Consider the following 25,665-nt stretch of genomic DNA (forward strand, 5'->3'; position numbering starts at 1 on the left):
ACTCGTCGGGTTTATTGGCTCCTGCAGCAGCTGAGAAGTCTGTTGCTCTGCGTCACTGGGGAGCACCTCCAGCAAGGGTTATAGATGTGCTCGCTAATGAGTGTATTTACATTTGGCACTTGGGGTAGCTGTTATCACTGAGATCAGGACAGCAGGGCCCATCTCTCATAGCCGGTTCATTAAACCTTTTGCTGATCGTTAACGAGGGAGGAAGGACGGGTGTACAGTTTGAGTTCCTGGCCTGGGAGCTGGAGGGAAGGTCTCCTGGTCAGCCACAAGTCTTCATCTTGTCACTTTGTGCCTCTGGGCTTCAGCTCTCCCCTGGCAGAGGGAGACCCTTCCCCTCCCAGCGCCGCTGCTGTGGGGGTGGGGATACCCGGAGCGAGGTCCAGCCAGCACAGGGGAGGTGATGAGCATGAGCTTGAAAGCCAAGTTCCAGTTCTTGTTTCATCGTAGGTGAACATCACTCAGCCTTACTGCAGGGAAGTGTCATTACCTGGTGGGTGGCAGAGGTCTGCCCAGGAGGCCCCTAAAGTCTCCTGGGGTCTCAGCTCACCTGTCAGCCCCCGCATCAGCTGGGCTCTGCTGAGCCCCCTTAGGTGCTGCTGCATTGGCGCAGTGTTGGCAAGTGGCTGGGGCCCCTGAGGGATTTTTTGGGGGGTGTAATTAAAAACAATAACTTCAGGCTGCCCAAGAAGCTGTGTCCAAGTGTCACGGTCTGTGCAGGGCATGTGGAGTGAGCCGGGCAGCCTTGCAGGAGCACAGGCTGGATGTGACCCTTGTCTGTCCTCCACTCCTGCAGACGTGGGCTCGGTGGAGGGGCTGGCGTACCACCGCGGCTGGGACACGCTGTACTGGACAAGCTACACCACCTCCACCATCACCCGCCACACCGTGGACCAGAGCCGCCTGGGGGCTTTCGAGAGGGAGACCGTGATCACCATGTCGGGGGATGATCACCCCCGGGCCTTCGTGCTGGACGAGTGCCAGAAGTGAGTGGCCATCACTGGTCCAGCCAGCCTGCCTGGGGGTCCACATGGTTCCAGGGCCAGCATCCAGGCAGACACCTCTCCACTGGGGAGGAAGCACTGGTTCCCAGCACAGAGTACTGGACCCCAGGGAGGAAAGACGCAGTGCCCTCCCTCCCCACACATCCTTCAGTATCCCAAAGCAAAGACAGAAGCCCTGTCCCCTTCTCTGGCCGGCTGGTGTCATGGGGTACCGTGTTTCCCAGCTGGCTGCAGTGGCCTCATTCATCCCCCTCCCACCCCTTTTTATACTGGGACAATGTCCCATCCATCCCAAAGTCCCTGGAAGCCCCACAGCAGCAGAAGGGGGGCTGAGCAGAGAGCTGGGGCTGCAAAAGCATCGCATGTCTCTCCCCTTCCAGCCTGATGTTCTGGACCAACTGGAATGAGCAGCACCCCAGCATCATGCGTGCCACCCTCTCTGGTGCCAATGTCCTCATCATCATTGACCAGGACATACGGACACCCAATGGGCTGGCCATTGACCACAAGGCTGAGAAGATCTACTTCTCTGATGCCACGCTGGACAAAATCGAACGCTGTGAATACGATGGCTCCCACCGCCACGTGAGTCGAGACCTGGCTCCAGCAGCGGGGGTGGGGAGCGGCGAGTGTCGAAATGAGGGGGTGGCGCGTTGTCAGAGGAAAGCAGAGCTGTTCTGGGGTGTGGGGGGGGTGAGCATTTGGGGTGGTGCTGGGGCTGCATCCCACAGCCAGGTTCTCCCATGCTTGCGGTTTGCCAATGTCCGGCAGGTGATCCTGAAATCGGAGCCCGTGCACCCCTTTGGCCTGGCTGTCTACGGTGATTACATCTTCTGGACGGACTGGGTACGCAGGGCTGTGCAACGAGCCAACAAGTACGTGGGCACCGACATGAAGCTGCTGCGTGTTGACATCCCCCAGCAGCCCATGGGCATCATTGCCGTGGCCAACGACACCGACAGCTGTAAGGATGCTCCCCATCACCTGCAGCCTCAGCACCACAGGCCCCTGCTCCCCTGCCTCTGCCAGACCCCTGCCCCCCGTCTCGGGCAGCTCAGCCCCCTGCCCAACAGCGCTGCTCTTCCCCAGGGGAAGGGGGAACCCACCCCACCATCCTTCCTGGCTGTCGTTGCCCCTTAGGGACCCTTGCGCCAAGGCCTGTCCCCAGACCCTGTGCAGGCTGGAGAGAGAGGGTATGCCCCATTTACACTCTTCCCAGGGCATCTCCTTGGAGACTGGATGCTCCCAACCCCAGGCATCCCCCTCGCCCCATCTGGAGCCCCTGGGGGGAACCCCTGCTTTTCCTCTCCCCAGCAGGGGGGTCAAGGGGAAGGCACGGCTGAGGCTGTTCCCAGCGTGACTGCTCTCCGTCTCTCCTAGGCGAGCTGTCCCCGTGCAGGGTGAACAACGGCGGCTGTCAGGATCTCTGCCTGCTCACGCCCAAAGGACACGTCAACTGCTCCTGCCGTGGCGAGCGCGTCTTGCAGGAGGATTTCACCTGCAAAGGTGGAGGGGAGGTGGAAGCGGGAGCTGATGGGGATGGGAAGGGGAGGAGAGGCCGGTCTCAGCCTGGCAGAGCTGACGTTCCCCGTGCCCTCCCCAGCCCTGAATTCCACCTGCAACGTGCATGACGAGTTTGAGTGTGGGAATGGCGACTGCATTGACTTCAGCCGGACCTGCGATGGCGTGGTCCACTGCAAGGACAAGTCGGATGAGAAGCAGTCCTACTGCAGTAAGGTTCCTCCTCTTGCTGCTTTGCTCAAACACACACACGCACCCCCCAGCACGCACAGGCACCCTGCTCGAGCCGTCTGCTCTGTTCGGCAAAGGGAGCCACGACTCCTGGGTGTCTTCTTGTGTCCCTTGGGTGTTCGCAGGCAGGCTTTAAGGACTCCCCACCTTTTCCAGTTTTGGGGGGCAGGCTGGAGAGTGGGACACCTTGAGCTGATGCAGTGAGGGCTGCAGCACCCTCCCTCTAACAGCAACCCTCGCTCCTCTGCTGCGAGGGGTTTCTGCTGGGCAAAGACCAAGCTTAACCCTGCGATGCTGCCAGCACAGCACGAGGGAGCCTCCTTCCTAGTCCTGCCTCTGTAGTTTCTTCCCTTGCTGAAGGGTCCCTGGTCCCTGAGGAGCTGAGACACACGGGGGTGCCAGCCCTCCCCTCGCGCTCACCTCTTCCTCCTCCTCCTCCTCCCTCGCAGGCAGCCGCAAGTGCAAGAAGGGTTACCTGCACTGCATGAACGGGCGCTGCATCGCCAGCCGCTACTGGTGCAATGGCGTGGATGACTGCGGGGACAATTCGGACGAAGTGCCGTGTAACAGTAAGCAGGCTGTCTGGCTCCCAGCCAGCCCTTGCCAGGGCTCCATCAGCTGTCTGGGACAGGGACAGAGGCTTCAGGAAGGAGTTACCTTCAGCTTGACAGGATCAGAGCAGAGCTGGGGCTTAACAGGGAGTCAAGGTCTAAATCCTACTTGTGCTGCTTACGCCACAGACTGCTTTGTAAAGCACGCTCCCTGACAGCTGGGAAGGACTCCCGAGCAGAGCCGTGCAGCACCCAGGGCCTCCCGAGAGCCGTGGTTTGACACCCAGGAGCAACGCAAGGCGATAGCGAGGCAGTGTTGCTGTTCCTCACTGCTCCCATGCTCCTGAGAAAAGGGCACCCAAGGGCAGCATCAGCCTGTCTGCATGGTTCAGAACCAGCGGGGGAGGTCAGGAGCCTCCCAGAGCCCATCCAGGCCGGCCAGCGGCAGGCCAGCTCGGGAGATGAGCTCAGGCTGCCGGGCAGAGTCCGTGAGCCGGAGGAGGGTCCCGGGCTCCCCTCAGCCAGGAGGGGACAAGAGCTGGGGGTACAGGATCGGGTGGTCCATAGCGGTGCCGGGCAGCGGGTCTACGTTCATGCATGCAATTCCACAGCACGACTGGGGGCTGTGGGGTGGCTGTACACACTGGGTCCCCCAGCCGAGCCTGACCCGCTGCGGGGGCTTCCCCCTTGCAGAAACCAGCTGCGCTGCTACTGAGTTTCGCTGCCGAGATGGGAGCTGCATTGGGAATTCGAGCCGCTGTAACCAGTTCATCGATTGCGAGGATGCTTCAGATGAAATGAACTGCAGTGAGTGCCCCAGCTGCTGTCCCGTGTTCCCTGCTGCCTCCCCAGCTCTGCCCCGCTGTAGCTCTGGAGATGCTCCTGCCCTCTGTCATGGCCTGGGCCCCCCCTGCACCTTGTTTCAGTCTTTGGGACTTCTGCTGAACTGGGGAGGGAGAAGGGCCCTGGCTGCCATCCTGCCGGCAGGGGCCAGCCCAGGTTAGCCCACTGGCTGGAAGCAGCCCCAGCCCATCACTGCAGCCCCCCGCGCTGGGCTTGGCACCTCCTGTTTAACGTGGTCCCACACGCAAGGCAGGGTCAGCTCACTGCTGCCTGGGGGGGGGGGGCGGGGAAGGGCTGTCAGCAATGGGGTGAGGGCTTGTGCTGCACGATGGGACCTGGACCGAAGGGGTCTACTGATGGCAAGCAGCACCCGTCACCCGGGGCTTCTGGTGTGGTTCCTTGCAGCCGCCACGGACTGCAGCAGCTATTTCAAGCTGGGGGTGAAGGGCACCACGTTCCAGAAGTGCGAACACACCTCGCTGTGCTACGCTCCGAGCTGGGTGTGTGATGGAGCAAACGACTGTGGAGACTACTCAGATGAGCGCAACTGCCCGGGTGAGAGCGGGGAGAGGAAAGCGGGGTGGGCCGGGGAGAGCAGGGACATCACGCCGACCCTCTGGCCGGGTGCTCCCCTTGGGGGTCTGTGTGCGCGGCAGACGCTTTGTTTGCACAGTGGGACCGTCATCCTTCGCCTGCGCAGCTCCTGCACGGAGGGTGCTGCAGGGCGCTGGTTGATGTGCGATCACAGGGGGCTTTGGGGGAGGAATCGGAGCTTCGGAGTGGGGCAGCTGTGGGTTGGGAGGAGGCAGGACATGTCCCTGCCACCACCCTTACGATTCCTTCACAAAGCAGGCGGGAGGAAACCCAAGTGTCCGGCCAATTACTTTGCCTGCCCGAGCGGGAGGTGCATCCCCATGACTTGGACCTGCGACAAGGAGGACGACTGCGAGAATGGAGAAGACGAGACTCACTGCAGTGAGCGGCAGGGTGGGGAGAGCAAGGGACTTGGGGGCAATAGCGTGGGGTGACAAGCACAGGCGTGCTGGAGGGAAGGCAGGACTCTCTCCTCTCTCTGACATCTCTTTGCCGAGGACCAGACTCCAGATTTCCCCCCCCCCCCGTGGTCCTATTCCATGAGCTTGGGCTTTTAACTGTGTCCAATGCACATGTCCTTGTGCATTTTTTTGCTCAGCACATGCACGAGTGTCCGTGGTCATTTTGAAGGTGGCCAGTTGCGGCTCACTTGAGTTAGTTTTTAGTTCCAACCTCCTTCAACAAACCCCAAATGGTGCTCAGGAACTGGGGAATCTCCCCAGCCCTCCAGAAGGGTGAATCCCCCACCAGTCCTGCAGCTGCAGTGCCCATCAGCACGGCGTGTGGGCACTGCCAGGTCTGGCCGCGCAGTAGCCCCAGCACCACCCTGGGCTCCAGCCCTGGAGGCCAGCTGGCCCAGCCTGGCTGTGCTCTGCTGCCATGTCCTTCCCCCCCCCTCGCCCTAGCTCTGACCCCTCCTCTCCTCCTCTCCCAGACAAGTTCTGCTACCCCGTGCAGTTTGAGTGCAACAACCACCGCTGCATCTCCAAGCTGTGGGTGTGTGATGGGGCAGACGACTGCGGGGATGGCTCTGATGAGGACAGCCGCTGCCGTGAGTCTGCTCCAGCCCCTCTGACCTCTCCCAGTCCCCGCCTGCGGTGCTGCTCCATCTCTGTGTACTCCTGCCTCTGCCCATCTCTTCTCCCACCCTTGCTCTCCTGTGCTGTGGTCCTCGCTGCTCTCCTGCATTCTGTATCTCGGGGCCCCTGAGGTGTGGGGGCACGTAGCCCAGGAGTGCCGGTTTTCCAGCCGTGGGGGTGACCGGCCTTCCTGCTTCTCCCTTCCCCAGGGCTGACCACCTGCAGCACGGGATCCTTCCAGTGCCCAGGCACCTACGTGTGCGTGCCGGAGCGCTGGCTCTGTGATGGAGACAAGGACTGTGCGGACGGAGCTGATGAGACCCTCGCTGCTGGCTGCTGTGAGTCCCCAGGGGGCTGGCTGTGGTGGGGGGGCCAGGGCAGGAGAAGAGCAGTGCAGCAGGCAGAGCTGCCAGGGGGGCTAGCCCCACTCCCCGGGGTCCCTGTAGGTAGCAGGTGGGATGCCTTGTCCTGGCCGCTTCCCTGCCAGGCTTGCAGGAGGAAGCTGCAGTGCTGTGGTCACAGCAGACCTGGACACGGGGACATTTGGGTGCCTTTCTGTGACTGTGAGGAGAGGAGGAGCATCGTCCCACAGAGCAGTAGCCAAAGGCACCACGTTGCCTGGGTGCTGGTCACAGCCACAGGACAAGGGCACAGACCTGGGCTCAGGCTGGGAGTGAAGGAGTGGGAGTCCCTGCCCCCCGGCTGGGCTGCGCCTCAGCTCTTGTCCCCAGCACCCCAAGACAAAGGGCTTGGGGAGTAGGCAGGGGAGCACGTGGCCTGGCGAGGGGCTGACAGTGATGCCTCGTTGCAGTGTACAACAACACGTGCGACGAGCGGGAGTTCATGTGCAGAAACCGCCAGTGCATTCCCAAGCACTTTGTCTGTGACCACGATGATGACTGCGGCGACGGCTCAGATGAGTCCCCGGAGTGTGGTAGGTGTCTGCAGGGCCAGCGAGGACAGCAGGGGCTTTATCTCCTGTAGCACAGGCCCTGGCAGCCACACTGGGTCCTCTGGGCTTTGAGACAAGACCTTGGAAGGGTCTCCGTCGTTCAGGGGTGGTCTGGCCTGAGAGCAGGGGGAGGGGGAGCCAGGAGAGGGGGGGTAGGAGGGTTCGGTGCTGGAGAGCCACAGGAGAGCTCTCCCCGCAGCCCTGCTGCAGGGCATCTGCCCTGGCACAGAGCGGTTTTGGAGAGATCCAAACCCACCCGTGTGTGCCACCTCCTTGGCCCCTGCAGCGCAGCCCCATCCCGAGGCGCACTGCAGAGGGGTCTGGGCACCCGTGCCATGGCTCCGTGCAGCCCAGCCGCCGCGGTGCCGCCGTTCTGTGGGCTGCACCGCCTGAGCCTGCTGCCCTCCCGCAGAGTACCCCACCTGTGGCCCCCACGAGTTCCGCTGCGCCAACGGCCGCTGCCTCAGCAACAGGCAGTGGGAGTGCGACGGCGAGTTTGACTGCCATGACCACTCGGATGAGGCACCCAAGAACCCACGCTGCACCAGCCCAGGTACCGGCGGAGGCCGCGGCCGGGAGCGGGGCTGCCCGGCTGCCTCACACTGATCACTGCCGCCTCCTCTCCGCCCTGCTGCAGAGAACAAGTGCAACGACTCCTTCTTCCTCTGCAAGAATGGGAAGTGCATCCCGGAGGCACTGCTTTGCGACAACAACAACGACTGCGCCGACGGCTCGGATGAACTCAACTGCTTCATCAACGAGTGTCTCAACAAGAAGCTGAGCGGCTGTTCCCAGGAGTGTGAAGACCTCAAGATTGGATACAAGGTAGGGGCCCACGGGCTTGGAGGATTGGCCGGAGGGATGCTCTCGCGCTCCCTTCCTCCTCCACAGACACTCTTCTGTCCTGCGCCAGCTGGGCAGGGGGTGCACACACAGGCATTTTTGGCCATGCTTGTGTGTGCTGCTCTTGTGTCTGCAAGGTGGCTGTGCCTGAGCCCGCTTGTGCCATGGTGATGCCTGTCACGTCCCAGCGTGCGGGCCCTGGATATGTCTAACAGCTCCGGGTTGCCTCCTGCAGTGTAGATGCCATCCCGGGTTCCGGCTGAAGGACGACGGGAAGACGTGCATTGACATCGACGAGTGCTCCACCACCTACCCCTGCAGCCAGAAGTGCATCAACACTCTGGGGAGCTACAAGTGCCTGTGCATAGACGGCTACAAGCTCAAACCTGACAACCCCACCAGCTGTAAAGCTGTCACAGGTGAGAGCCAGGAGCGGACTCGGGGTCAGGGATGCTCTTCTGGTGACCCTGTGATGCCGCTGGCATTGGAGTCGGTCACAGTGCTCCGCAAGGCGAAGTAGCTGCACCCAACTCATGAAGGAGAGCTGGGAAGCAGTGGGGCAGGGAGGGCGGCAGGTCCTCAGGGGATCTGCCCACGTCCCAGCGGTGCTTCCCTGACATGTCTCGTGGTTTCCCTGTGCAGATGAAGAGCCCTTCCTCATCTTTGCCAACCGGTACTACCTGAGGAAGCTCAACCTGGATGGCTCCAACTACATGCTGCTCAAGCAGGTGCGGGGGGAGCTGGGAGCAGGAGGGGGCACGGGCCCCCCATGGCCAGGGGTTTGGGGTGGGAGAGGGGCCCTGCAGGGCACGAGACCTGCCGGCCTCGGGGGTTTGGGCTCTTGGCTTCCCAGGCAGGTGGTCGATCATGTATAAACAACAGCTTCCACTATGAGCATACAGGAGGTCACGTGTAAACAGTAGCTCTTGGGTAGCAGATCTTATAAGGTTGGGGCTGCACGACAGCTGTCTGTAGGTGCTTGTAACTCCTCTGCTGCAGGGACCGGGAGCTGAGGCTGGGGCCTCACTGGTATTTGTAAAGCCCCCACGACCCAGTGCTGGGAGGCAAGGCTCATGCAACACTTCTGCCTCTCTCCCAGGGGCTGAACAATGCCGTGGCTCTGGATTTCGACTATCGGGAGCAGATGATCTACTGGACAGATGTCACCACACAGGGCAGCATGATCCGCCGCATGCACATCAACGGGAGCAACGTTCAGGTGGGGGCTGAGGCAGCCCCTTGGGCACCCTCGGTCCTCACCCACCTCCTGCCCGGCTGCCTGAAGAGGCCCAGACCCCCCCAGACACGGGGGAAGTGGGCACAAGCCCTGCTGTAGGGTCATCGCTGGGCTCGGGGCATCAGCCCAGTTGCTGCAGGGATGTGTTGCAGCAGCATCCTCATCAGAGGCTGGCTCCAGGCTGCCCCAAAGCAGTGGGCAGGGAGGGCTGAGGGGAGAGAGGAGTGAGGAAAGGGCGCTGGGCAGGAGTGGGGGCAGTGTGCTGGGGAAGGGGGGATGTTGTCATCCCTGAGGGACCAGGGCAGGACCTGGCTCTCCCTGTCCAGCCCCACCGTCTCTTTTCTCCCAACAGGTTCTCCACCGCACTGGCCTCAGCAACCCCGATGGGCTGGCTGTGGACTGGGTGGGAGGCAACCTCTACTGGTGCGACAAAGGTCGGGACACCATCGAGGTGTCAAAGCTCAACGGCGCCTACCGCACCGTGCTGGTGAACTCGGGCTTGCGTGAGCCCCGGGCGCTGGTGGTGGATGTGCAGAATGGGTGAGAGCCTGGGGGACCTGGACCCTTCCCTGTGCAGGGAGAGGGCTGCTGCCTTGCCATAGTCCTGGGGGCTGGGAGATGGGATGGGACCTTCCCTCGTTGCCACCGGGACACCTGGCTGCTTCTCCCTGCCCTGCACCCACAGCCCCAGGCACCTCGATTTAGCTGCATGACGGGCAGAGTGCGGCTGCTGCTGTGGCTTGGGCTGAAGTCAGCCTCCCTCTACTCTTCTTTCACCCCCAGTTACCTATACTGGACAGACTGGGGGGACCACTCCCTCATCGGGAAGATTGGCATGGATGGTACCAACCGCAGTGTCATCGTCGACACCAAGATAACTTGGCCCAACGGCCTCACCCTCGACTACATCAACAGCCGGATCTATTGGGCTGATGCGCGGGAGGACTACATCGAGTTTGCCAGCCTGGATGGCTCCAACCGGCACACGGGTGAGAGTGCGCCGGGGCCCCTGGGGTGCCAGCAGGCCTTTGTGGGGTGCGGGCTTTGGATTGGTCTCAGGAGCAGGAGCCAGGGCTGCTGGAGACGGTCCCCAGCTCTGGCAGCTCCTCTGTGCCTCTGAGCGGGGGACAAGGTGTGTTCCCTGGCTGAGCTGTCCCTGCAGAAAGGCTGCGCTGAGGGAGGGGTGGCGTGGGGCAGCCCCTTGCTGAGCCGTCCGCTCCCCCTCGCAGTACTGAGCCAGGACATCCCGCACATCTTTGCGCTCACCCTCTTTGAGGATTTCATTTACTGGACTGACTGGGAGACCAAGTCCATCAACCGGGCCCACAAGACTACGGGAGCCAACAAGACCCTGCTGATCAGCACGCTGCACCGCCCCATGGACATCCACATCTACCACCCCTACCGCCAGCCCGATGGTGAGCCGTGGGGCAGGGGCTGCGGGGCTGGGGTGGTCCTGGCAGCGCAGAGCAGCCCTGGGCAGGAGGCTGGGGCTGGGGCGATGTGCAAAGGTTGGGCAGGGCGTGCAGAAGGGCGGTGTGTGGCGAGGAGGGTGTCGCAGCTGGGGGTTCACATGCCGCCCTGAGGGTCCCCTGTCTTGGTGTGACTGATGGTTGTCTCCCTGCTCTCCCCAGTTCCCAACCATCCCTGTAAGACCAACAACGCCGGCTGCAGCAACCTCTGCCTCCTCTCGCCAGGCGGGGGGCACAAGTGTGCTTGTCCCACCAACTTCTACTTGGGCAGCGATGGCAAAACCTGCGTCTCCAACTGCACGGCCAGCCAGGTAACAGCCTGCCCGCCCCTGCCTGCCCCTGCCCGCCCCTGCCTGCATGGACATGCACCCTGTGGCAACCGTGTGCCTGTGCTGGTGCGCATCCCTCCTGCCGTGGTTTCACCAGGTCCCAGCGCCTCGGGCAGCGCAGCTGGTGCTGGGGAGCTCACGGAAGGCGCGGGCAGCACCTCCCTCCTGTGGCACTTCCCAGCACGTACAGACTGCAGTGGTTTGGGGGTGCCCTGGGGAGCCAGAGACCCTCTGGCTCTGGAGCGATCTTCTGCCTGCTCCTCTCCATCCCTCCAGCTCCAGAGGCTGTGGAGGGTGGGCTCAGGGTTAAGGCCTTGCTCCGGGTCAGGGCAGAGTGTCCTGGGGGCGCCTGGGAAGGGACAGCACAGAGATCGGTGCCCTCGGCAGCGTTCCCTGGGGACAAAGCCCTCTGGGGTCCTCCCTCCCCATTCCCAGCCACCCTCACAAGCTTGTCTCTCTCCCCATTGCAGTTTGTCTGCAAGAACGACAAGTGCATCCCTTTCTGGTGGAAATGCGACACCGAGGACGACTGCGGGGACCGTTCAGATGAGCCGGAGGACTGCCGTGAGTGCCGAGCGGGGCTGACCACAGCCCACGGTGTCCCAGCACCCCGGCCCCCCCTGCCTGGCTCTTGCCAGCCCTACGGCATCTCTGTGCTGTCAGCCTGGTGCTGGTCCCCCAAAGCCCTGCTGCTGCTCCCCACTCAGCTCTGGTGGGAACAGGGGTTACCCCACTAAAGGGCTTGGAGAACGGCGGGGTAGACACTATCCCTGCGTGGGGTATTGCCCCCCTGCTGCTCTCGGAGCGGAGCTGCCCCTTCGCTGCACCAGAGCCCAGGGTTGGGTGCTGGTTGCTTAGTCCCTGCTGAGGACCCCCGAGGGGAAAGTGGGAGGTTAAAGTTTGCTCTGAAAATGTTCCCCAGAGCAAACCTTTCACCCTGTCTTACCCACCCCACAGCTGAGTTCAAATGCAGGCCAGGGCAGTTCCAGTGCTCCACTGGGATCTGCACCAACCCAGCCTTCATCTGTGATGGTGACAACGACTGCCAGGACAACTCAGATGAAGCCAACTGTGGTAGGTTCTCCACATCCCCTCGCAGCCCTCAAACCCCAGCAGGGCTGCAGCATCCCGGCAGAGCAGAGATGCAGCGTGTCAGCTTTTGACCGTGCTGCCTCCCTCCCCAGATATCCACGTCTGTCTGCCCAGCCAGTTCAAATGCACCAACACCAACCGCTGCATCCCCGGCATTTTCCGCTGCAATGGTCAGGACAACTGCGGTGACGGCGAGGATGAGAAGGACTGCCGTAAGTGGGGACCTGTTAAGCGTGTTAAGGATGGGGAGCATGTACGATTAGGGGTGAGGAGTTCAGTGCTGCATCAGATCTGTGTATTTGGGTATCGGCTTCTCTGCCGGCTGGCTTCTGGGTGGTCCTGCTCCTGGACATGGGGCTTTCTCCTTACCTCTGCTCTGCACAGAGCCACTATCCACTGTCACACTTCTGTTTCCTAGTGGAAACAAAATCCTTAAATCCCTCAGAGTGGGGCAAGTTCAGTATTTGCTGTGGATTTGCACTGAGCCCGCTGCACACCTGAGGGATTTTGTGCCTCCTGCCCTGTGTCCCTGCAGCTGGTCAAGTCCTCTGGGGACACCACCGGGCTCTGCTCCCCTCCCTTCTCGTGCACGTGGTCACCAAGCATGGCCAGATACTTGTGATGCCCAGAGTGGCTGCGTGCCTCTGTGCTCTGTGGGATGGTGGCTGGCAGACCCCTGCCTGCCCTGCTGCCGCTCCTGACTCTGCTTCTCCCTCCTGCAGCGGAGGTGACTTGTGCCCCCAACCAGTTCCAGTGCGCGATCACCAAGCGCTGCATCCCCCGCGTCTGGGTGTGCGACCGGGACAACGACTGTGTGGATGGCTCAGATGAACCTGCCAACTGCAGTAAGACACCTGCGTGGGGTGGGGGGTGTGGGTCTGGCCCCACCAAAACCTGGAGCTCGCCCACAGCCGGTCACGTCTGTGTGTCTCTGCCTGTGGGATGGCAGGTCCCTGCTCAGTCCCTGCGGGTGCTGCGGGCAGTGGGTGGTGGGGTGGTGGCTCTGCCTGGGTCTGTCCCGCTGAGATACTCCTCTCTCTGACCTCTCCCCGGAGAACTGCTTGAAGGGAGAATCTTGCCTGCCCTGCTCCAAGCAGGGGTGCTGCAGTGAGTTCCAGGCTGCTGGCACAGGGTGTTCATCAGCCCTGCAGAGGAAGAAATGTGCCTGGCCGTGCTCCCGCATTGTAACCCCCCCTCCCCATGTCCACGTCACCCTGTTTCTCCCCGCCAGCACAAATGACGTGTGGTGTGGACGAGTTCCGGTGCAAGGACTCGGGCCGGTGCATCCCAGCACGCTGGAAGTGTGACGGGGAGGACGACTGCGGGGACGGGTCTGATGAGCCCAAGGAGGAATGCGGTGAGTGGGAGCTGGGGCTGGGGAGACGAGTCCAGAGAGCATCTCGTGCCCCTTCCCCAAGGGTCGGGCTGCCCTGGCACTCTGTCCCCTCCCCCTCCCCGGTGTGCCCCAGAGAGCATCTCGTGCCCCTTCCCCAAGGGTCGGGCTGCCCTGGCACTCTGTCCCCTCCCCCTCCCCGGTGTGCCTGGGGCTGGGCGAAGTTTCAGCTGCTCCTTTTTGCAAACCACGGGGGCCAGGGCCAGGCTGGGTCGGAGGGCGGCTGGCGGAGAGCAGCACTGCCCGCTCTGCTAGCTGGTGTGGCCATCCCTCCCCTTGTGGGGGCAATGCTGATGCCTGTCCCTGTCTCATCCCACCCAGACGAACGCACCTGTGAGCCCTACCAGTTCCGCTGCAAGAACAACCGCTGCGTGCCAGGTCGCTGGCAGTGCGACTATGACAATGACTGCGGGGACAACTCGGATGAGGAGAGCTGCAGTATGTGCCGCCTTCAAGCCTTTGCTATCCTGGGCGCTGGCTGTGCACTGGGGAGGGGAGCGGTTCAGGTCCCACAGCCCCTCTGTCTGCCGGTGCCCCCAGCTACGGGGGGAGCATCAGGCTGACTGGGGCTGGTGGTGGGGAGCAGCCTTCTCCCCCGGGACCTGGGTCTGGCTAGGCTGGTCCCACAGCCAGGCTCGGCTGCGGGCTGTTCTCAGGAGGAGCCCCAAGTGGGATAGAGGAAAGGCAGGAGGTGAACCCAGTGCCCTCCCCGGCCGGCAGCCACAGGTCCTGTGTGGCCGTGCTCACCCGTGGGGCTTGCAGGAGCCTGGTCCCACGAACGGTGAAGCAGCTTTGCTTTAGAGCATCGCCCCACGCTTTGGCCCCAGCCTGGCAGGCAGCACCCTGTGAAATGGTTTGGCCTGGGAAGGCACTGGGGACACACTGAGCCTTTGCGGGGAGAGCTGTGAAACCACCTGAACCCAGGTCACAAACCTGGACCTGGACCAGTGTGCGGGAAGGCGGCTGGTCGCCAGAAGCCATGGCAGACGGTCAAATTGCTGCCCCTTAATGAGTTACTGCTTGTTAGCGGAGCTGTGCCAGTGCCCGCCCCACTGAGCAGCGGAGGACCGTGACGGTCTGTGTGGATGAGGCAGTTCTTGGGGCTGTGCTGTGGGCAGGAGCCTGGTCCTGCCCCTCCAGAGGGGCTCAAGCTGCCCACGGGATGGCACCGGGGTCTGCTGCCAGCTGCAGGGTCCCGGGCAGAGCCAGATGCTCATCCCACCATGCAGTGCCTGCCCTGGGTCCCTCTGTCTCCCTGCAGCTCTCTAGGGTGCAACTTCTTTTTCTTTTCTGTTGATTTCATGTCGTGTTTTTGAGTTTGTGCCATTTCACTTCATCTTATGTTTTTCTCCATTTTCATACTGTCGTTATGGGGCGCTCAGAGGTAGGTTCCTGCCAAAATCTTTTAATTCTGTGTGCAGTCTCACTAAAATCAATGGAGACAATAAATTCTAGGTGAGGGCAGAGGGGTCAGGACTGGACAACCCAGGCAGATTTACTGAGCATCAGCACCAGCGTCTCCCTCCACTGGAGCTGCAGCTGGGGAGGGTCCAACCCTGCTGCCTCCACTACCGGGGCCATGCATGGCTCACACTTGGCTCCAAAGTCTGTCCCCACCTTGACCCTTCCTGCTCCAGCTGGACGCCCCCTGTGCAGCCCCCCCTTCCCCTACAGTTCTGCCGCCTGCCCTGGGGCAGTGGGGAGGGGAAGGGTCCCAAGAGCTGTCCTGGGTGGGAGGGTGTGCCGTGTGCCCTCCTCCTGCAGATGGATTTGGTACCAGGTGCATTGAGCTCTGTGGGGGAGTCTGTCCCCGTGCCCTGCAAGGGGGGCTGGGGGGGCTGGCTCTGCCAGACTGGCCAGGGTGCCGCTGCCTCTCCTGCCTGCAGCTGCTGGTGGGGCAGCGACAGGGGCAACAGGGACCTGTGGGGCTGGTGCTGCCTTCGGTGGAGAATAACATGCAGGACACACGCAGCCGGAAAGCTGCCAGAAGCGAGTCTGTATGGCCATAGTACCGCCCCCCCCCCCCCCCCCCAAAAAAAAAAAAAAAAAAAATTCCCTGCAGGGAGCTGGGAGCCCTGGAGTGGGATGGGGAGTGGGATGGGAAGGGGGCTGGGAGGTGGTATCAGCCATGCCCCTCTCTGGCAGTTCCCCTGGCTCTGCTTGCACCCCACCCTGTCCCCAGTGCCACCGGACGTGTGTCTGTGCCAGCCTGTGCCCCCCCCCACGCTGTTGGCCAGGGAGACCTTCTGCCCTCGCAGCCCTGCCTGCAGCCCACGCTCAGGGGGATGCTCTGTGTTCTCTGCCCCCAGCACCCCGGCCCTGCTCAGAGAGCGAGTTCTCCTGCGCCAACGGCCGCTGCATTGCCGGCAGGTGGAAGTGCGATGGGGACCATGACTGTGCGGATGGCTCTGATGAGGTATGGCACCGAGGGCAGGGGCTCCCTGCCAGCACGTGTGGGAGTGAGGACACGTGCCACCTGGTCTATGTGCCAGTGGTGCCCTGCCACCAAGCAGGGGCTGAGAGCCTGGTTCTGGCTGAAGTCGTGGGACAGGAGGCTACCACAGCCGGGGCTGTCCCTGCTGACTGCTGTCCTTCACCCTTCCCCTGCAGAAAGACTGCACGCCACGCTGCGAGTTCGACCAGTTCCAGTGCAAGAACGGGCACTGCATCCCCATGCGCTGGCGCTGCGACGCTGATGCAGACTGCATGGACGGCACTGACGAGGAGAGCTGTGGCACTGGGGGTAATGGCAGCGCTCGTGGCTCCCTCAGGGCTGGTCATCTTCCCATCCCATGCCCTCGCGTGTCCCATGTCCCTGCCATGGGTGGGAGTGCTCCACGGGGTGTGTGTCAGCACCGCTCTGCCCAGCCCCAGGGCATGCACAGACACGTATCCGAGCCCTGGAGAGCTCCCAGCCACACTGGAAATTGGAGTTGCAGCCCCAGACTAGCGTTTTGGCAGCCCAGCAGCAGTGGCTGACATGTCTCCTCCTGCCCTGTGCTGTCGCAGTTCGCACATGCCCCTTGGATGAGTTCCAGTGCAACAACACACTGTGCAAGCCCCTGGCCTGGAAGTGCGATGGGGAGGACGACTGTGGGGATAACTCGGATGAAAACCCCGAGGAGTGCTGTGAGTGACACCGTGTTGCCTCTCCCCACTCCTGGCAAAGCCCCTGCCCGGCATGCATCGCCCGCGGGGGCGGCAGCCTGCCCTGAGCACCCGCTGGGGAGGGGTGACGGTCCCAGTGCTTGGGCACCGCTGCAGGTACCAGGGGGGCGGTGGGTACCTCTGGCAGCTCCACACTTCCCCTCGAGATGCGTCCCCTCGGGGGCAGCTGGTGGGGCCGAGGGGGCACAGGTGGCGCCGGCGGAGAGCGGAGTTGCAGAGGTGCTGAGCCAGGCTGGGGGCTGGCAGTGGGTAGCGGGGGCTGAGGGCAGGGGGCTGGGTGAGAAGAGGGCTGACCCCCTGCAGCTGGGCCAGCAACCGGGCGATTGTCTCTGCTTCAGTCTCTTTGCTTCAGTCTCCGGAGCCCGCTCGCCCTCGTGGGACCGGCCTCCCCAGAGAGCAGGCAGAGGCTGAGCAGCAGCTCGTGACAAGTGTGACAGCCTGGCTATGGCGTCTCCTTTCACCGTCACCGTTTGTTTCTGTTTGCCGGTGCAGTGAAATTCCAGTGTCCCCCCAACAGACCGTTCCGCTGCAAGAACGACCGGGTATGTCTGTGGATCGGTCGACAGTGTGACGGCATTGACAACTGTGGAGACAACACAGATGAGAAGGACTGCGGTGAGTGGGGCTGCCCGTGGGCGCTGCTCTGCGCCTGGCATGGACGGGGCCACGGGTCGCTGCTGCCCCTGGGCTGGTCCCCGCAGAGCCCTGGATTTAGCCCACGTGTTGGGCTTGGCTTTGCCCGCTCCTTCCCGAAACCGGGAGGCGGGTGCAGGCATCCTGGGTCCCTGCCTGGTCCCTGCCTGTGCCATTCGCACCCTGAGGCTCCCCCAGGGCTGGGTGCCCCGGGATGCAGCGTTGTCACAGCCGCTGCCTGTGCTCCCACAGAGTCACCCACAGCCAAGCCCAAGAGCTGCAGCCAGGACAAGAATGAGTTCCTGTGTGAAAACAAGAAGTGCATCAGTGCCAACCTCCGCTGCAACTTCTTCGATGACTGTGGAGATGGCTCCGATGAGGAATCCTGCTCCCATGGTGAGTAGGGAGCTGGGAATGTTGCGGGGGGGGGGTGGGTGTCACTGAGGGTGGGCACTGGGGATGCTGTGAAGGCACGGGGGCTGACGGCACGTCCCACCACAGATCACAAGTCATACGACTGCATGACCAACACCACCATGTGTGGGGACGAGGCCCAGTGCATTCAGTCACAGTCCACCTCGTACTGTACTTGCCGCAGAGGCTTCCAGAAGGTGCCAGACAAGAATTCCTGCCAAGGTACTTCCCACCACTGCTGGAGAGGGCTCGGGGTTGGGCCATCAGGTTTACGGTTGTTTTTTGCTAGTAAGATGTGTCTTCACACCTGTGGAGTGGCTGCAGCACCAGAAATGGTGTCCCTGGGGCACAAACATGGGGAGTGGAGAGGGCTGGGGTCTCTGAGCCCTGGCTAGCGAAGGGCTGGCCCCAGCCATGTGCACAAGGGCACCTTCCTGGTCTGCCCCCCAACTCCTGTCTCCCACTGCCCAGATGTCAACGAGTGCCTGCGCTTTGGGACATGCTCCCAGCTCTGCAACAACACCAAGGGCTCCCATGTCTGCAGCTGTGCCAAGAACTTCATGAAGACGGACAACATGTGCAAGGCAGAAGGTCAGGAGGGAACGGGGCCCTGCACAGACCCTGCGTGTGCCCGTGGCGCCCTGCAGGACCCAGCCACTCTTCCTTCCCTGCTGCTTCTCCTCCCCTTGCACCTCTGCCCACCCTTCCTTCTGGCACTGCTGGGGCCATCACCTGTCCTTGCCTGGCAGAGCGAGCCCCAGGGGGTGCCAAGCTCGCAGCAACCCCATCCCATGCCCCACTGTGGAGCTGCGCTGACCCCCCCGTCCCAGCCCAGCCCGCACCAACAGCTCCTCCTCCGCAGGCTCCGAGCACCAGATCCTCTACATCGCAGACGACAACAAGATCCGGAGCATGTACCCCTTCAACCCCAACTCGGCCTACGAACCAGCCTTCCAGGGCGACGAGAACGTGCGCATCGATGCCATGGACATCTACGTCAAGGGCAACAAGATCTACTGGACCAACTGGCACACGGGCAGGATCTCATACCGGGAGCTGCCTGCCTCTTCCACTGCCTCCACCGCCTCCAACCGCAACCGGCGCCAGATTGACGGCGGCGTTACCCACCTGAATGTGAGCTCTGTCGGGGGCACGGTGGGAGGCACCGAGGCCGGGCTGACGGTGTCCTCTGCCCTCACCTCTCCCCGCTTTCTGCCCTTCTCAGATCTCGGGGCTGAAGATGCCGCGGGGAATTGCCATCGACTGGGTAGCTGGGAACATCTACTGGACAGACTCGGGGCGGGATGTCATTGAGGTGGCGCAGATGAAAGGCGAGAATCGCAAGACGCTGATCTCGGGCATGATCGATGAGCCCCACGCCATCGTAGTCGACCCACTTAGGGGGTGAGAGACTTGAGCCCTTTCTCCCTTCCCTCTGCCCAGCCCTCAGCCCGGCTTCTCTTACCAACAAGCCCGCCTGTGGTGGAAGCTCCCTGTGCCCCAGCATCACTCCGTGTCGGCTCAAGTTGCTGTGCCTTGGGGTCAGCTGGCCCATTGGGGTCCCATCAGTGGCTCTAGGACACCGTGGGGAGAACGTGGGAGGGTTTCTTTGCCAACAGAGAGTCGGACTGTCCTGTTCTTCCCCTCCTTGCTTCCCTGCTGGGAATGACCTGCCTGCGTCCTTCACAGGACAATGTACTGGTCAGACTGGGGCAACCACCCCAAGATCGAGACGGCCGCTATGGACGGGACACTGCGGGAGACCCTGGTGCAGGACAACATCCAGTGGCCAACAGGTGAACAAAGATGGGTGCCAGGAGGGGCACGAGGGGTGGTGAAAGCCTTGACAGGAGGGATGTACAACCTGGCTTGTGTTGGGGAGGCTCAGCCTGGGAGCTCTGAGCTCCATGGCAGGAGTGTAGGAGTGGCAGGGGGGGCTGCTCTGCTGGTCACTTGGTCAGGAAGGGCTCAGGGTGGGCTGGGGACCCGTACCTCACCGGGGGGGGTGTGCCCCTCAGGCCTGGCTGTGGACTACCACAATGAGCGGCTGTACTGGGCTGACGCCAAGCTCTCCGTCATCGGCAGCATCCGGCTCAACGGTACTGACCCTGTCGTGGCCATCGACAACAAGAAGGGTAAGCAGCGTCTGAGACCCACCAGAGCAGCAGGGAGGAGAAGGACACGTCTAGGGGGATGTCCCTGGGGTGCAGTCCTGGCACAGCCCGGCTCCCCGGCGCCCCTGGCCTGGGTCCCACTGCAGGGCAAACGACAGCACGGAGCCAGGGATGCTCAGCAGACGGCAGCGGGGGTGGGCGTCCCTCATTAGGGGCTCCACAGCAGGACCAGAGCCTGCTGGCACTGCTGTCCCCCCAGCACTGTCCCCCTTGTACAGGGTGGGAGGCCCTCACCTCAAATCCATCCAGAATCCTTAATCAGCCCTGCCCAAGACTGCGAGCAGGCAGCCGTGCCACCTCTGCCTGCACATGTCCCCACTTCACTTCCCCAGGGCTGAGCCATCCTTTCAGCATTGACATCTTTGAGGATTACATCTACGGTGTCACCTACATCAACAACCGCATCTTCAAGATCCACAAGTTTGGGCACAAAGCTGTCACCAACCTGACGTCTGGCCTCAACCATGCCACCGACGTGGTGCTCTACCACCAGTACAAGCAACCGGAGGGTGGGTGCCAGGCCCAGGACCCCCGCCCGGCTCCCAGGGTGGGAGGGAGGTGCCTGGGGCCTGATCTCTGATGCGGGGTGTCAGAGGGCAAGGGGAGCACTGGCAGAGCTTGGGGCAGGAGGGGACTTGGCCACCCAGCTTCCCTGACCAAAGTGGGGGGGGGGGGGGCATCAGGATGGGCAGAGCGGGCTGGGGGCGGGGAGGGGAGTGGGTTGGGGGAGGCCAGCTGCAATGGTGAGCTGTCAGCTGGTGACCCTGGGGCAGGGGGGGACAGGCACAGGGTCTGGGCAGCTGTGGGTTGTGGGGGATGTCCTGAAGCTCTTGGGGAGTAGTTTGACAAGAGGGCTGTGGGTCTCTCTGCTACCCTCACCCCACGTTGTCCCCTCCCTCTTGGCAGTGACCAACCCTTGTGACCGCAAGAAGTGCGAGTGGCTCTGCCTGCTCAGCCCCAGTGGCCCCGTCTGCACCTGCCCCAATGGCAAGCGCCTGGACAACGGCACCTGCGTGGTCATTCCCTCACCCACCGTCTCCCCTGTCGGTAGGTGGTCCAGGGGAGGAGGGCGAAGGGGAGGGTCCTGCCTGGCACAGTCTTGCTCACCTCCATCCGTCCCTCCCTCCCAGTGCCCACCACCGACACCTGCGACCTGGTCTGCCTGAACGGTGGCAGCTGCTTCCTCAACGCCCGCAAGCAGGCCAAGTGCCGCTGCCAGCCGCGCTACAACGGGGAGAAGTGCCAGATCGACCAGTGCTGGGACTACTGCCAGAACGGGGGCACCTGCGCCGCCTCCCCATCGGGTGAGGCTGCTGAGGGCGAGCCTGGGGGTCGGGGCTGGTCCTGGGCAGATGGAGAGCGCGCTGACGGCTCTTGTCCTCAGGCATGCCAACCTGCCGCTGCCCCACCGGCTTCACGGGGCCCCGGTGCAATCAGCAAGTGTGCACTGACTACTGCCTGAACAACGGCAGCTGCACCGTCAACCAGGGCAACCAGCCCAACTGCCGCTGCCTGCCCACCTTCATCGGGGACCGCTGCCAGTACCGTGAGTGCTGGCTGCCTGCGCGAGGGCAGCTGGGGACAGCGCCTGGGAGGTCAGACTGCCGGGTCCCCCTCTTCTGGGGATGCTCTCCGGGGACACGGCGTTGGGGTGGTGCTCTGTGTGGGGGACCAGGGTCACGGGCAGCCCCCCAGAGGGGCCGGTGTGGGGCTGCCCACCCTGACCCCGCTGTCCCCTGCAGGGCAGTGCTTCGACTACTGTGAGAACGAGGGCATCTGCCAGATGACGGCCAGCGGCGCTAAGCAGTGCCGCTGCCCGCCACAGTTTGAGGGCACCCAGTGCCAGGACAACAAATGCTCCCGGTGCCAGGAGGGCAAGTGCAGCATCAACAAGCAGAGCGGAGAAGTCTCCTGCATGTAGGTGTCAGGGACATCGAACTCAAGGGAGGAAGAGGGGATGGTGGGCACAAGGACCCAAGAAAAACTCATGTGCCTGTGGCCCGATCACTGGGGATCAGCCACAGCTGAGAGATGCTGGCTTAGTAACTCTGAGCAGCTAAGAAATCTTGGCAACTTTGGGGCCCCGGGAGGAGGTATCCCTCTCCCAAGCCCATCCTGACGTCCCACCAGCCATTGGTATGGCACAGCCGCGAATGGTGCCAGAGGGGTGAGCTAACAGCCTTCAGCGAGCAGAGTCCTGGGTGCTGGGGGGGGGGGCACAGGATAGGTTGGGGGTATGCATGTGCCTGATCCTCTCTGCCCCGCAGCTGTCCAGACGGCAAGATAGCGCCCAGCTGCCTGACCTGCGACAATTACTGCCTGCATGGCGGTACCTGCTCCATCAGCGACAAGACGCAGCTGCCCGAGTGCCTGTAAGCAGAGCTGGGGGCTGGGGGGTGATGGGGGGGCTAAAGGCAGGCTACTTGCCCCCCCAAGAAGAGGAGGGAGCATGTGACTGACAGACCTCAATCTGTTTGCCCCAACCCCTAGGTCTGTACCCCACCTTTCCCTCCCCCTCCCCGCATGCTTTCCTGCCCCCGCTAACCCCGCTGCTCTCCCTGCGCTCGCAGGTGCCCAGCCGGGATGACAGGGATGCGCTGCGAGGACTTCATCGTCAGCCAGCAGCAGAGCAACCGTATGTGTGGGGCAGTCCCGCAGGGCCCGACTCCAAACCAGGGGGGGTGGGAGCCCGTCTTTGCCTGGTGAAGCCAGGGTTGCCCAGTGCCCCTGTGCAACTCCTGAACCCCGTTCTTTGCTGGGGGGGGGCAGGTCCTATCCCGTGGGGCAGGACTAGCCCAGCTGCTGGACCTGCTGCTGCCCGGGGCTTGGGCCCCCTGCCCACACTCTGACTGTACCTGCGCCTCTCCTCCCGCAGGAACAGCCTCCATTGTCATCCCCATCCTGCTGCTGCTCATCCTCCTCACCGTGGTGGCTTTTGTCTGGTACAAGTGGAGGATTAAAGGGTGAGTACAGGCTGTTGGGGGCTGGGAGGGAGCGTTATGCAGCCAGGATGGAAACCCTCCTTGCAGGAGTTGAAAGCCTTCATTGTGCAGGATAAACGAGCAGGACTGCTGGTGGGGTGGGGGCTCCATTCGCTGCAACCGGTGTTGTTGGCACTGACCCTCCGTCTCACCCCCTACCCAGTGCCAAGGGCTTCCAGCACCAGCGGATGACAAATGGTGCCATGAATGTGGAGATCGGGAACCCCACCTACAAAATGTACGAGGGGGAGCCCGACGACGACGTGGGAGAGCTGCTGGACGCAGACTTCGCCCTGGACCCCGACAAGGTGAGGAGTGGGGCTGTGTGGCACGGCGGGGCTGTTGGCTGTGCAGGGTCCAGCCCAATGCAGGGGGTGCTGAGCAGGGGGGGGGGGGGGCCACGTTGCTGCAGCAGTGTTGGGGCTCCCTGGGACTGCTCTCTGTGCAGGGGGAGCTGGGGGGCTCCAAGGGGTCGTAAAGGCTTCACGGTTGGAAGCTGTGGGGAGGGACGGTGGCGCTGTGCTGTGAGGTCACGGCTGGTGCGGGCTCTCACCGAGGCACCCCCGGGCGAGGGACACCTCTGGGCACCGCTCTTCTGGGGAGGGAGGTATCCGTGCCCCCTCCCACCTGTTCCCCCCTCTCTGCAGCCCACCAACTTCACCAACCCCGTCTATGCCACGCTGTACATGGGCGCCCACAACAGCCGCAACTCGCTGGCTAGCACGGACGAGAAGCGGGAGCTGCTGTCGCGGGGGGCGGACGACGACCTGGCGGACCCCCTGGCATAGGGGCAGGACAGGGGCGAAGGGCCACCGGGCCGCGGTGCCCGAGCCTGGCACAGACACCCATGGCAGGAGGCGGGCGGGGCCGGGGGAGCCAAGAGCCACTGTATAAATGTACAAATGAAGGATTATTACTTTTCTATGTGAGCAGTATTATTACCTGTATATTCCCCGGTACCAGGCCTCGGCGCCTCTCATTGCCAGATCCGGCTTTGGTTTATTTTAAATCTCTTTACATCGGGGCACCCCCCCCTCCCTCCCCTCCCACCCGCCAGACAAGCCAGCGTTTCGGAGCAGGGACGGCGCCGCGGTCGCTGTGCCGGGATGGACTCGCTGGGGCTGCTGCAGCTGGGGCTGACGGGAGACACGGGGTCACCGCAATGCGGGGCGCAGGCAGCAGCGGCACCGGCTGGAGGGTGGCAGAGCGGGGGGCTCGTGCTCCCCAGATCTTGGCTCTGTCCCCTCCGCCCCTGCAGCTCCCCTCGCCGGGGGACCTGTTTCCTACACACACACCCCAAGTCTGCTGCTCCCCAGGTCCCCCTGTTCTGCAGCTTGGCCTCTGCAAGCCTCCTTGGCCCCCTCCCCCCTTTTCCATCCCTCCCTCCTCACCTTTTCCTCCACCGCTCCCTCCCTGCCATTCTCGGCTCTGCCCAACTGTTAGACGGGACTGGGACGGTGCCCCCACCGCTGCCCCCAGCCCCATTGCAGTACGGATGGGGCCTGGCCCCACGGCCCCTCGCTCCAGCTTGTCACCTGCACCTCGCCCGCTCTCCAACATGCACATTTTTTAACAGGAAAAAAAAAAACCCAAAAAAACAACAAAAACATGGAAATGACCTAGCTTTTATAGTAGAAATAAATAAACGCATGTGGGGGGAGGGCGGGGGGGCGACCCCATCCTTTTATTGGGGGGAAATGTTTTAATAATTTTTGCTGGATTACTTTACAACTAAACAAAACAGATATTGTTATAAATAAAATTTTTAAAAACTGAAGCGCAGGCTGCTGGTTGGGGGGGAGGCGAGGCCGGGGAGGCAGGCACCGGTACCAGCCGGGCCCCAAGGTCACTGGGTGTCATGGCCCTGATGCCCTCCCAGCCCAGTGGTGCCAGTGCTGGCCCAGGGAGTGGTGTCACAGACGGGTGGTGTAAGGCAGGAGGATCCCTCCACTGCATTGCCCTCGGGGTGTGCAGGGGGGAAATGGGGTTTTCCATGCGGGTTCCTGGGCAGGGAACAGGGATGGATGGGGGAGCTGTGCCCGTGTGCGTTGCGTAGCCTGGGCACCCTCAGGTGCAACGCATGTGCTGGTGCGTGTGTGGCTCAGGGTGATGCATGTGTGCACACACATGTGGCTCAGGGTGATGCATGTGTGCACACACGTGTGCACCGGCTCCCCACTGCTGCCGTCCCCAGGCCCTGCAGGGCACCCTCAGCTGCTGTGGCCTCGGCACTGGCTCCTGTAGGGAGCAGAAACACCCCATGGCACCGGGCACTGGGCACCGGACCCCAGACATTGAGCACTGGGCACCCAGCCCCAGGCATTCAGTACTGGGCACTGGACACCGGGCATTGAACACTGGGCACCGGGCACTGAGCACTGGGCACCCGGCCCCAGGCATTCAGCACTGGGCACTGGACACAGGGCATTGAACACTGGACACCGGGCACTGAGCACTGGGCACCCGGCCCCAGGCATTCAGCACCAGGCACTGGACACGGGGCATTGAACACTGGGCACCGGGCACTGAGCACTGGGCACCCGGCCCCAGGCATTCAGCACCAGGCACTGGACACCGGGCATTGAACACTGGGCACCGGGCACTGAGCACTGGGCACCCGGCCCCAGGCATTCAGCACTGGGCACTGGACACCGGGCATTGAACACTGGGCACCGGGCACTGAGCACTGGGCACCCGGCCCCAGGCATTCAGCACTGGGCACTGGACACAGGGCATTGAACACTGGACACCGGGCACTGAGCACTGGGCACCCGGCCCCAGGCATTCAGCACCAGGCACTGGACACCGGGCATTGAACACTGGGCACCGGGCACTGAGCACTGGGCACCCGGCCCCAGGCATTCAGCACTGGGCACTGGGCATCGGGCATTGAACACTGGGCACCCAGCCCCAGGCATTCAGCGCTGGGCACTGGACACCGGGCACTGAGCACTGGACACCGGGCACTGAGCACTGGGCACCCGGCCCCAGGCATTCAGCACCAGGCACTGGACACCGGGCATTGAACACTGGACACCGGGCACTGAGCACTGGGCACCCGGCCCCAGGCATTCAGCACTGGGCACTGGGCATCGGGCATTGAACACTGGGCACTGGGCACTGAGCACTGGGCACCCGGCCCCAGGCA

General features: G+C 62.9%; 1 protein-coding gene across 6 annotated transcripts in view; it reads left to right on the forward strand.

The window, feature by feature from the left end:
• Window positions 1-24,294, forward strand: part of LRP1 (LDL receptor related protein 1) — an 89,174-nt gene extending 64,880 nt beyond the window's left edge. For 3 of the 6 annotated variants that reach the window (XM_055792175.1, XM_055792178.1, XM_055792180.1), the window contains 48 exons: window positions 803-992; window positions 1,391-1,595; window positions 1,782-1,974; window positions 2,391-2,516; window positions 2,614-2,742; window positions 3,212-3,331; window positions 4,007-4,120; window positions 4,562-4,711; window positions 5,009-5,143; window positions 5,685-5,801; window positions 6,039-6,167; window positions 6,641-6,763; window positions 7,194-7,334; window positions 7,419-7,606; window positions 7,860-8,043; window positions 8,267-8,352; window positions 8,724-8,843; window positions 9,214-9,401; window positions 9,645-9,850; window positions 10,091-10,279; window positions 10,496-10,644; window positions 11,133-11,226; window positions 11,620-11,736; window positions 11,847-11,966; window positions 12,477-12,599; window positions 12,986-13,111; window positions 13,469-13,585; window positions 15,457-15,563; window positions 15,758-15,890; window positions 16,157-16,276; window positions 16,808-16,930; window positions 17,201-17,344; window positions 17,450-17,584; window positions 17,834-17,953; window positions 18,225-18,496; window positions 18,588-18,766; window positions 19,052-19,158; window positions 19,381-19,497; window positions 19,869-20,045; window positions 20,443-20,583; window positions 20,667-20,840; window positions 20,921-21,082; window positions 21,279-21,453; window positions 21,804-21,908; window positions 22,107-22,171; window positions 22,412-22,499; window positions 22,681-22,825; window positions 23,165-24,294. In XM_055792175.1, coding sequence (XP_055648150.1) covers window positions 803-992; window positions 1,391-1,595; window positions 1,782-1,974; window positions 2,391-2,516; window positions 2,614-2,742; window positions 3,212-3,331; window positions 4,007-4,120; window positions 4,562-4,711; window positions 5,009-5,143; window positions 5,685-5,801; window positions 6,039-6,167; window positions 6,641-6,763; window positions 7,194-7,334; window positions 7,419-7,606; window positions 7,860-8,043; window positions 8,267-8,352; window positions 8,724-8,843; window positions 9,214-9,401; window positions 9,645-9,850; window positions 10,091-10,279; window positions 10,496-10,644; window positions 11,133-11,226; window positions 11,620-11,736; window positions 11,847-11,966; window positions 12,477-12,599; window positions 12,986-13,111; window positions 13,469-13,585; window positions 15,457-15,563; window positions 15,758-15,890; window positions 16,157-16,276; window positions 16,808-16,930; window positions 17,201-17,344; window positions 17,450-17,584; window positions 17,834-17,953; window positions 18,225-18,496; window positions 18,588-18,766; window positions 19,052-19,158; window positions 19,381-19,497; window positions 19,869-20,045; window positions 20,443-20,583; window positions 20,667-20,840; window positions 20,921-21,082; window positions 21,279-21,453; window positions 21,804-21,908; window positions 22,107-22,171; window positions 22,412-22,499; window positions 22,681-22,825; window positions 23,165-23,305 — 6,809 coding nt within the window. In that variant the 3' untranslated portion in view covers window positions 23,306-24,294. Of the gene's footprint in view, window positions 1-802; window positions 993-1,390; window positions 1,596-1,781; window positions 1,975-2,390; window positions 2,517-2,613; window positions 2,743-3,211; window positions 3,332-4,006; window positions 4,121-4,561; window positions 4,712-5,008; window positions 5,144-5,684; window positions 5,802-6,038; window positions 6,168-6,640; window positions 6,764-7,193; window positions 7,335-7,418; window positions 7,607-7,859; window positions 8,044-8,266; window positions 8,353-8,723; window positions 8,844-9,213; window positions 9,402-9,644; window positions 9,851-10,090; window positions 10,280-10,495; window positions 10,645-11,132; window positions 11,227-11,619; window positions 11,737-11,846; window positions 11,967-12,476; window positions 12,600-12,985; window positions 13,112-13,468; window positions 13,586-15,456; window positions 15,564-15,757; window positions 15,891-16,156; window positions 16,277-16,807; window positions 16,931-17,200; window positions 17,345-17,449; window positions 17,585-17,833; window positions 17,954-18,224; window positions 18,497-18,587; window positions 18,767-19,051; window positions 19,159-19,380; window positions 19,498-19,868; window positions 20,046-20,442; window positions 20,584-20,666; window positions 20,841-20,920; window positions 21,083-21,278; window positions 21,454-21,803; window positions 21,909-22,106; window positions 22,172-22,411; window positions 22,500-22,680; window positions 22,826-23,164 lie in introns of those variants that run through there. The other 3 variants (XM_055792177.1, XM_055792179.1, XR_008744993.1) reach the window with 2 other exon arrangements.
• The last annotated feature ends 1,371 nt before the right edge of the window (window positions 24,295-25,665 follow it).

Source organism: Falco peregrinus, chromosome 19 (assembly GCF_023634155.1).
Source record: "Falco peregrinus isolate bFalPer1 chromosome 19, bFalPer1.pri, whole genome shotgun sequence".
In the NCBI taxonomy this organism is placed as follows: Eukaryota; Metazoa; Chordata; class Aves; order Falconiformes; family Falconidae; genus Falco; species Falco peregrinus.